The 11,845-nt window shown below is 31.9% G+C and overlaps 1 protein-coding gene across 1 annotated transcript; it reads right to left on the reverse strand.

Annotated features, from left to right (window-relative positions):
- Positions 1-8,901: 8,901 nt before the first annotated feature.
- LOC112520646 (ethylene-responsive transcription factor ERF086-like) lies at positions 8,902-9,855 on the reverse strand. The gene has a single exon (XM_025129065.1). It carries the CDS (start codon positions 9,853-9,855, stop codon positions 8,902-8,904), a length of 954 nt encoding a protein of 317 aa, XP_024984833.1.
- Positions 9,856-11,845: the final 1,990 nt, after the last annotated feature.

The following is an 11,845-nucleotide window of genomic DNA, read 5'->3' on the forward strand; positions in this document are numbered from 1 at the left end:
CGTATAAATAACTGCGCATAAACATAATCAAATAGAGGATGAACATCTCATTTTAAAATATAAAAAATCTAAAATATAATTAGAATAATTATCGAGTTTCAACAAAATAAATAATTATTATCTTTATAAAAATATTATATTATTAAACCAAATATAAATTTATTCGTTATTGTACATAAATTAAATTGTAAAAAAATTGAATTAAAAAATTACACAAAAAATGAGGAATTTCAAATAGTTAATTTGATACTAATATCGATATATTTTTGTCAAATTTTTATGATATTTTCAAACATATTTTTTATTTCAAAAATAAAAACATCATCGTTTTCTCAAAATCACATAAAGTCATATTATAAATCGACTGAGATTAAGAATAAAATAAAATATTAAAATCACGATGTATCTCGCTGCATTGTGCAAATACGCTTCTAATATATATATATATATAGGATTGGGTTCACGTGAGACCAACCTGTTTTCGTGAGACCCGTGAGACCATATTTTTACACGTAACTTTTACAGCAAAAACACTGTGAAGGTTTAAAAAAAGTCGAACCTTCACAGCAAAAACAATGTGAAGGTTTAAAAAAAGTCGAACCTTCACAGCAAAAACACTGTGAAGGTTTTAAAAAGTCACCTTCACAACATTTTGCTGTGAAGTTTCAAGTATAAGATGTTGGTCTCACGGGTCTCACGAAAACAGGCTGGTCTTCCCAAGTCTATATATATATATATATATATATACACACGCGATCACATAAGAGTGAGAGGGTCTGGTAGCTGGTTATCTATTTGTAAATACGATGCAAAGAGAGCTACCTTGGTACACAAATCTAAACTCTACACTACTTTACAAGCTTTGAAGCTGCTTGATAATCAGTTTGTGACTAAAATCGTATTCCAACATGTCCTCACTATATCCTCTTGATTATTAACAATCAATCAAGATTGCCTTCTTTGAGATTATGATATCAGAATCGTTAATTAATTAATTAATAGTACAAAAAGAGCGAATTATTGGCTCTAAGATTTTATCAATTTGAAGCCTGTACGTAGTCCCTTTTATTTACGTGTCTTGATCGATCCCTAAATATTCTTCTTGTGTCGGATGAAAATTTCATGGCATTTAGCATGTAGAGGCTTTCACTTGCAACTTGAGCGGAGATAAGTTGAGGGTCAATTTCAAAACGAACAATAGGCACAAGAGTTCGAGTTTTGAAAGGATCTTTTGAATGACGACAAAAACTTAAATTACGTTTAGGAGATGAGGGTACAAGCGACCTTGGATGATTTCATAACACTCGTAGTTGGATCATCGATTTATCATTCTGTACGCGTTTGTTCGTAGATACGACATTATATAATTAACGAGGGAATCTATTTATTTATTGAATTTTATCATATTCGATGTTACTTGTACTGTACATAACTTAAATTTGAATTATGTATTGCAAAAACCAACCTTATTTAAATAGCTGAATTCAAACAGCACTTTAGAGTTGACCATCTTGAAACTTCTGATCACATATATACATGCATGTCCTCTTTTTCCTAACCTTTTCTTTCCAGCATCTGGGGGTTGTCTTTTAGGCATACGATACATATATAATCAATGAAGAAGCATATTTAATTAACCTCATTAATTACTTTAATCTTCTTTGAACCTTTTTATATAAACAAACGAAGTTGTTTCCCATGAGATTTGAATCTTCGTTGCATCGGGACGAAAACTGCACGATGTTCGACTCACAAGATTCCAATCCCACACCCCCGTTCATAAAAGATTCCAGTCGTACTCTTCTTGGTTTTTATATTACAAATAAGACCTTTTGGTGAATCGAGAATCGATTTACTGTATATAATTTGGGATCTGATTGTTTATAATTTCTACGAGGCCTTGCGTTACTCCGTCCCTTATGGAGATGGAAACTTTGTAAGGAAGAATGGAGAAAAAAAACTTGACTTGATTTTGATACCGGACATATATACACTCTGATATAGAACTACAACAAAATCGGGTTTATAGGACACTCTCAAATTCTAAGTGTCCTAATAGACCTCTTTATAGGACTTGGTTTATAGGACCAAAAAATAAAGTGTTCTATCTAAAGGTGTTGTAATTAATAAGTTTATATGACGCTTTTGGACATCTTAACAAAAAAATTTAGGACATTTTTAATACAAAGTGTCGCATTAGCAACTTTATAGGACACTTTTGAAAAAGTGTCCAATAAACTCATTTTTTTATAGGATACTTGTTTTTATAGGACAATTTTATTAATAGTGTCCTATAAAGTTGATAATTGAACACTTTATATTTAAAATGTCCTAAAAAACTTATTACGACGTCAAAAAAAGGTCATAGAAACTTATTACAACAACTTTAGATAGGACATTTTATTTTTTTGATCCTATAAACTTAGTCCTATAAAAAGATCTATTATGACACTTAAAATTTGAGAGTGTCTTATAAGCCCGATTTTATTGTAGTGAGAAATCGTAAACACATACATTTATATACATATACACACAAAGAAATGTGTATTTGATTTGAATTATTAAAAAACAATTGTACTTGACAAAACAATTGGAAATGGCAACAATGTTCTTGTTAGGTTTTCCGTCAAATACGATACCTGTTTTCAAATTATGTGTTAAATACGTCAGTTAGAGAAGTACTTCACAGTTCAGATTTTTAAAAGAGGTACCATTAATGACATTTGACTAGACCCCTTCGTATTCGTCTCTTAAATTCAATATATGGTTGTGTGTTTCGAACTTTTTGTTGGTTTATAGTTGTAAAAAAGGATAGGGATGTTATTCCGTTAGTGACATTTGGCTAGACGAGTATCATTGGTATCTTTTAATTAGTGCTTGTGGGTACGACGACACTTCTTGACACGAACATGCGTCTTTTTGTGCACGCTTAAGTTTCTTTGTATGTATGTTTGTTTGTTTGTCTCGAGTTGTGTCTTTATGTGCATGGAATTGTCCTAAATCTAGACGTGTGTTACGAATTCAGTGTTATAATAAATATGGTTGGTGCAAGATATAAGATATAAATATTTAGAAATGGTCTAAATTTATATTTTTCTCTCATTTTATTTTGATAATTAATAAATTTTTTCCGTTCATAATTGAAGAGTTTGTTTCAAGTGCGTATGACTTTTACGAGTGTTATTAGACATTAAAAGATGATGATTATCATTTGAAACTTGGATATCGACCTCCTAATGGCAACGTTTCGGGAACTTCCGGTTAATAAACTTAAAAAGAAAAATTACAGGTGAGAGAAGTACGTTGAATCATAAAACTGTGATGAACATGTGACACACTTAAGATTACTAAAGTGTAAACAAACAGAACTGTAAAATCAAATTGGATTGTAATGTGTTAATTCCCCTAATCACTTTGATGATAACATGTTAACAACAAAAATAGCCAAACAACGTAAATGCAACGAAAACAATAAACCACTCAATGATATAATGTGATTCCACTGTCAGTTTGAGGGTGTATCTTCATAGAAGGGTATTCGTGCAATATAACGAGATATATTTCGATTTTAATTTTTCATTTTATTCTATCTCTATCGATATAATACGGTTTTATGTGGTTTTGAGGAAAACGATAATATTTTTATTTTTGAATAAAATATACATTTGAAGATACCATAAAATTTTGAAAAAAAATATATATCAAATTAGCGATATAAATGTTCTCGTTTTTTTGTGTAATTTCTTTAATTCAATTTTTATTATAATTTAATTTGGATTTAGTAACGAAGTAATTTATTTCTGGTGTAATAATATTAAATATTTTATAAAGATAATAATTAAGTATTCTGTTAGAACTAAATTATTATCCTAATTATATTTCAGATTTTTTATATTTAAAATAAGATGTTTATTTTATATTTGATTATGTTTATCTGCAGTTAGTTGCACGAATTCAAACATGAAGCTTTAATAAGTTGTACTTATGCATAATTTACTTGTAATCTTAAATTTTAAGTAATATGCATCAATAAACAGTACTTCATGCATAAAAATGGTTTTTAATATTTTTTTTATCAAATACTTTATAATATAACTAGAAAGATACTTGCACAATGCAGCGAGATACATCTCGATTTTAATGTTTTTTTATCAATTGATGTTATAATACGGTTTTATGTGGTTTTGAGAAATCAATAATGTTTTTATTTTTGAACAAAATATAAATATAAAGATATCAAAAAATATTGGAAAAAAAATATTGATATTAGTACGAAACTTACTATTTAAAATTTCTTCTTTTTTATGTATTTCTTTACATTTTTTTGGTGTAATAATATAATCAAGTATTTTTGTTAGAACTCAATGATTATTCTAATTATATTTTAGATTTTGTATATTTAAAATGTGATGTTTATCCTTTATTTGATTATGTTTATCTGCAGTTAGTTGCACGAATTCAAACATGAAGCTTTAATAAGTTGTACTTACGCATAATTTACTTGTAATCTTGAATTTTAAGTAACATTCATCAGTAAACGGTATATCATGCATAAAAATGGTTTTTAAGAATTTTTGTTAAATAGTTTATAATATAATATAGATATAAATAACACGTATAGTGGGCCTTTTAATTTAATGGATCAGGAATTCTTTTTGGAATATGCAATAAGCCCAATGAATTTGGAGTAGGATGGCGATATCGTGGGTTATGATCACCCAAAATAAAATTTGGGCTTGAAGAAACGTCAAGACGTAAAGAAATGGGTTGATCTTGACTTGATTTTAAAGTGCTTTAAATCATTGCTATTTGACTCGGATCTTAACGAGAGTTTATTCAAAATATGTAATGCTTTTAATTTTATTTAACGGATATTATTTTATTATCTTTAAACTTTCTTAATCAGTCAATTTTACTCTCTCATGTTTGTCCATTTTTAAAAGATTTCGTCTTTCTGTCATTGATCTTTATTTTTTTTGTTAATTCAGTTAAATTCGTCTTTTGCCTTTAGTTAATTAATTTTATTTTTAGAATTCTTTTTCTCTCTCTTCTAAGTTACCTCTGTTACGTTTTGTTATGTTACTCTAGAGGAACGAAAATGATGAGTAATTGTGGTTGCTTTAATTTTATTCATTCGTTTTTGTTCGTTTTTTTTTTACGTTCGTTTAGCATATTAACGAACGAACATAAACGAAAACAAAAACGAACACAAACAAACATATTTTCCTAACAAACATACATGAATACAAAAATTTTGTTTGTTGACCTTTTGTGTTCTTTCGATTAAGTTAAATGAACAAACACGAATAAGGCTTCACTCATGTTCGTTCGGTTCGTTTCGTTTGCAGGCGAATCCACGTCTCTTTCTTTTGGAAACATGAGCGAACCATCCCCACTTAACTGCATCATGTGAAAACAGAAGCACTGATGTGACCCAGAAGCGTCGTAAACCCCTCCATCTCCGTGAAACGTCAACCGTCCCACCCAACTCTATCATCGAATTTGGAGCACGTTCAATGTCTGCAATCAAAATTGGAGATGAATCTTTTTGGTACTTGAGATGTGCAATCAAAACCAGAGATGAAGACACTCCAACTGTCCGACTAAACTCTTCTTGATATCTCCATCCCATCTATTAGCCACAGATTTGCACAAATCCCTTGATCTGAGGCTTATGACGGAGTCACTACCATCATTCAGCAATCTGATCCCCGACCCACTTTGGAAGAATCACGTAAAGCGAAACAAGTTGCTGGACACTTATCTACTCCACCTACGGCTTTGATGACGACTTCAGTAGGTGCTCCATCACCACCCCCCACTCTGACTTGAATTCCCACCATATCGCGGACGGGGGATGGGTCGAGGGTACCGAGGCCGCGATGGTCGCCATTGGCAAAACCCACGGCCTCTCGGGGAGTTATTCTAACAGAATTCACGCCCCCCCGTGGCACCAACAGATGCAATATGCACAATGGCAGCCGTCCCCATGGCCATCACCACCATGACAATATCCGACGAATGGTTCTTCCATACCTTTGTGGACTACCCGCCAACCACCATAACCGCCGCTTCCTTCGGCAGTCCCGGGTGTTTTTGGTCCATGATCTCTACAAACATACAATGTCGAAACCGCCTCCAATTATATTCCGACAGAAATTGAGTCCGCTTTGCACACAAATGACGCTACAGCCCTCGAATAACCAGTGGTTCATGGATACGGGTGCCACGTCTCACATGACTTCGGATCCAGGTACATTTTCTCATGTTAATAAAGCATTAAATCATCATATTATAGTTGGTAATGATCATTCTCTTCTATTACGGATACTGGTATGATGTCCTTTCCTTCTTCTTATCCTCCATTTACTTTGACTAATCTTCTCCTTGTTCCTGATTTAATTAAGAATCTCGTTTCTGTAAAACAATTCACAAAAGACAATTCAATTTCAGTCGAATTTGATCCAACTGATATTTCTGTGAATGATCTGATACAGGGTACCATTCTAATGAGATGTGATAGTCACGGTGATCTTTACCCACTCCAGCCAAATCTTCATCACATTCCCTCCGCGTTTGCTGCTTTTTCCTCTTCTCGTTGGCATGATCGTTTTCGACACCCCGACGATAACATTTTGAGCAATCTTATTTCTAGTCGTTTGATTTCTAGTCGTTTGATTTCTAGTGTGAAGTATGTCTTTTTCGTCTATTTTTCATTCATGTCAGTTAGGCAAACATAATCGGTTACCATTTTTCCCGTGTATAAGAAAGGTGGATTGTAGGTATTTCTTTCAAATCATGGGGTTTGACTAATAAGATTGTCTTATCTTGGATGACACTTTTTGAAATCTATAACTAACCAAATGATAAAAATCTTTATCTTTATCTTTATATATTTATAAAGAAAAACTTGGTTATTGAGATGAAACCATGAGAATTGAGTACTCTCAAATGGTGAATTATTGTTGAGTTTAATTGTCCTACATTGATGAAGACTTGGAAGATTTGTAGGAAGTGCATTGTGTAAGTAAGTGGAATGAATGCCTTTATGTCAAATTATGGGATTTGCCTTATAGGTTTGTCTTATTTTGGATGACCCTCTTTAAAATCTATAACCATGGTTGGAATCAAACCAACCAAATGGTGAAAACTATAGTGCAAAATTAAAAGTGAAACCAAGCATCATGACTTGGCAACATGAGGTTTGAGTGTTCCTAAAATCTTGAAATAAGATTGACTTTCATCATCTCATATTGGTAGAGAGATTAAAGAAGATGATGGATGTATAAAAGCGTGAAAGAGCTTTAAAATCTATAACAATGGTTGAAATCAAAACCAATCAATTCGTAAATATTTGTGTAAAACAAATGCAAATGATACATTTATATAAATTGTGATTACTACAGTACTTATAATAACAAATATAGTTTAAGTATCTATTATATCACTTATATATGCATAGAATGAAAGTGTTGACTTAATGACGTGCTTTCATCAAATTTTAGTACTCTCCAAATCATGCTTTAAGGTGTTGGACGTTGCTTATCGTCAACAATAGATACTAAATGAAAACCATGAAACAAATATCGTCGGTAAAGTTTCGTCAAATAACCATGGATAATTATCAAAAAGCAGATGTTTTCATTTTCTTTTTCTTAAAATTTTCGACCATGTACAGAAAAAATATATAGCGTTAGTAATTCCATCTTGAAATCACCGTTTATTATCGTCATTTTTCCGTTGATACGGAGTTGTCGGAATTCAATGGTTTTCTTAATTATTTGACAAGTATAGAATTTTTTGTTCCATCTAATAACAGTTGGTTATGATCGTCACTGAGGATCTACTGAAGGTTTTATCAGTAAGAGATGCTCTTCGGTTATGTAGTGTGCCATAAGCAAACTTTTGTGGATCCTTAAAAAATAAGGAGCTATACAATTATCGTGTTTTCTTTAATTATATAAAATTTATATACGATAAATACAACAAATAAGATTTTGTTCACCGACTTTAAGGATGATAAAAATCCAAATAGCGATTTGTTCCATTTAACGTGTTTATAGTATCAAAATCAAATCTCATCGTATTCATAATATACCTGGTGATGTGTGTGTGTGTGTATATATATATATATATAGGGTTGGGTTCACGTGAGACCAAGAGTTTTTCGTGAGACCCATAAGACCAATTCTCAACCATTGGATTAGATCTACAATCTGAACATTCATAATTACAAAATTGTCACGAGACTTCTCAATAATCACAAAATTGTTACCGTGCAACTTTAGACTATTAGATCATTAGCTTATAAAGTTGATCAATGAATACGGATCTCACGAAAACCCTTGGTCTCACATGAACCCAATCCCCTTTCTCTATATATATATATATATATATATATTTATTTATTTCGGTTCAAGAGTAATTAATTAAAAATTAGAATGAAAAGTGATTTTGTTTATATTTAATTAAAAGAAAAACCGGGAGATGACTACTAAAGAACAAATGCAATACTTAATAGAATATATACGAGAAAATTACCTACCAAACACATGGTTACCATAATTCGATGTGCACTAACAACTCCAATAAGCTTCTTTATGTTTTAACTTGAAGCATTTCGTAAACTAGCTGGTTGGATCAGACCCAAATTCACTTAATTACCAATCATCGACAATTCGACATGCATAACAACCCTTTTTTTATATATGATTAAGATCTTAACAATTAATATGTATGTAGATTTTGTAATAAGCACGCATGCATGTGAAGGCTCAGATGAATCATGTTAAACGCTTTTAACTCAAGTAGTAATTGATTGATCATGACTCGATGTTTACATCATATATATGTAGAAAAACAAACATACCCAACACACAAGACGACTCAGAACAACACAAATCAAAGAGAGTATCGGATGCCAACTATGTCACTATAAGAGCAGCTAGTCCTAGGTGAACTGTTGGTCACATTGCTACTAGCACCAGCCATTAAGTCGTAGCTTGGGTTTGAATCGTATAAACCGGTCATGGACGCTTCCTCGTCGTCCATCAAAGATGGCGTCGGGTAGTTCACGATTGCTGACAGGTCGTAACCGTTCATCGTCTCCCATGAACTTTCACTGCCACCCCATATATCACCATACACCTCTCCTTCGTTAGAAGGGAAAAGTTGGTTGCTTTGATCCCAGTATGAACATTGACCTGTTGGATCACCAGGACTTATATCTACGTTGTTGCCATGATTGCTTCTAGGGTTTAAGTAGTCATCAGGTACAATGCAGCCAAGGTAACCAGAGTTGTCACCTTCACTCATGAAGAAGTTACGGTGATCATCAATGGAGGACTGGTAGCAGGTGTCAAGACCTGATTGGTCGGGGTTCTGGGGGAGAACAGTAGGGTTGATTGGTTGTTTAGTGGAAGTAGCTTGGTGATGAGCAGGTGGTGTATTGAAGAGTTGTGCCGGCTGGAATAAGGTTTGTACATCAAGAGGGGAGATGAGCGAGTGGAAATTGGTGTTATCATGATCAGTAGCGTAGATGAAGTTAGTTCTTGCTTGGGTACCCTTCATGGAAAGGGCAGCCCTATCATAGGCAAGGGCAGCTTCTTGGGCAGTGTCAAATGTTCCAAGCCAATGCCTTTCTTTGGTGGTCGGGTCTCTTATCTCCGCCGCGTACCTGCCCCATGGCCGCCGCCTGACACCGAGGAACCGCCCTGGCTCCGCCTCCTTTTTCCTGCCTCTTCTTTCTGTTGGTTGAGGAATGGAGGTGTTCCTTTGCAGTATCGTAAACCCCATGTCAATATGAGAGTTGGTTTCAAGGGATTTTAGCTTGCTTGAAGATTTTGAGGTGGACATGTTCTTGTATATATATATATATATATGGATAAAGCAGAGAGATAGAGAGAGGGCTAAAAGAGCAATTCAAGTGGTAATGACATTTGCCTCAAAGTGACGATTCCTTATAAAGGGTCAAGAAAGAAGGGGTTGGGTAGAGAGAGAGAGAGATCTAGAGATATATATATATATATATATATTGTGTGTGTATATATAAATGTATACACATTAAAAGATGCACTATTGATTACAAGATATTGATCCACTAATAATGACTACATTCGTCCCTAATAATCTGCCTTTACAAATCTAGTTTCATACATATATATATATATATATATATATATATATAATGATATTTTATCATATTGTTTTCAGTTTATGTTTGTATTAGTGTTTTTCTAAAAAGGAACATATATGGATTATTGATTGAAAATTGAATCAAAACATCGGATGGATCTGATTTGATTTAATAGATAAACAATAATAATATCCAACTGATGAAACCATTCAAAATTATCATCCAATTAATGGGATCGGATCAGATCAAATCGGTTGTTTAAAGTTAACTAGATTGAATCAAGTGACAAAATTTGACATTTAGTGGATGATTTGATCAAATCAGATCCACCTAAATCTATTGGATTTCAACGAATGAACACCCTTTATCTCCAACAATTTTATACTAGATTTTTCGAAATCTCCAAAAATAAATTACATCCAAATTCAACAATTTTTTTATTTAAGGACTTAAACATTGATTATATTAATTAAATATTTAAAAATATAACAAAATTATTTTTCTCTCTTTTTCCCTTTAGTTTTATTGGTTGGATGCAGATAAATGTTTTGGAAGTAATAATAATAGAGGTTTTGGAGAATTTTTGGGAGAAGAATCCTCCCTCCATTTTGGTGATGTTGTTTGCAATTTGTTAAAACATTTATATGGCATTTGTCTTGAAATAAATATAGCATTTTACTTCTTATCTAAGTTTTGGAATTCAAATTGAAGATTTGTTTACATTTAAAAATAGTTTATATATATATATATATATATATATATATATATATATAGGGGTAAGATCAAATGTTAACCAAAGTTTTTGTGTTAACTTTGTTAACTGATCTTAGCCATTCAATCTTTCAATAAACGGTTGTGATTAATCATGATTAAAACTTATTTTTTTAAATTTAAAATTGAATAAAGATAAGTTAACAATGTTGAAAAGGGTATTTAGGTAAAAAAAAAATGTAACTCCCATATCATTAATTAATTGGGAGTTACAAAATCAAAATTCTATGATTTTTTTGTTAATTTATTTTTGTTAATATAAGAACCATATGAACACAACTATATATATATGAACCATTGTGTCAAATACGAACAAAAAATTGACATATATATGAACTTGGACTGCATAGCATTTATAAACAGAATATGAACATAATAAGAATAACTGTTATACGAAAGAAAATAAATAAAAAAACATGTATGAACACTATATGAACAGCTTATGAACAATAGTTCCTTCATTATAAACACATTCAGGAGCGATCATTTGTCAATTGGAGTTTTATACATGCATTGCATCCACACTGTTTAAGGTTTACCCCTTGTTCATATATGTTTCTGATCTTATATGGTTGTTCACCTCTTGTTCTTATCCTGTTCACCTCTTGTTCATATCGTATAAAATATATGAACACATAACCCCAACGCTATGAACATCGGGTGCAAACATTTACACAAATATAAAGATTTGGTATCAAGCTTAAAAAATAACATTTGTGTTCATATGATAGAAGTAACATGAACACAATGGTTCATGATTYATAAAAGTCGGTAATATGACAATATGAAAATGGTCGTGCATGTATTTCCATTTGAACATGTGAATTAGGTACGTATTTTAATAATTAAAGAAAAAAGATATCAATACAAGATGAGTTATAAAAAACACAACAAATCGTAATGAACATAATTTCGATTAAAACAAATCTAAAAAAATAA

This window comes from Cynara cardunculus (assembly GCF_001531365.2).
Source record: "Cynara cardunculus var. scolymus isolate 2C chromosome LG 11, CcrdV1, whole genome shotgun sequence".
In the NCBI taxonomy this organism is placed as follows: Eukaryota; Viridiplantae; Streptophyta; class Magnoliopsida; order Asterales; family Asteraceae; genus Cynara; species Cynara cardunculus.

Excerpts from the sequence above, each read along its gene's own strand:
- LOC112520646 (XM_025129065.1), bottom strand. The coding sequence starts at position 9,855 with ATGTCCACCTCAAAATCTTCAAGCAAGCTAAAATCCCTTGAAACCAAC.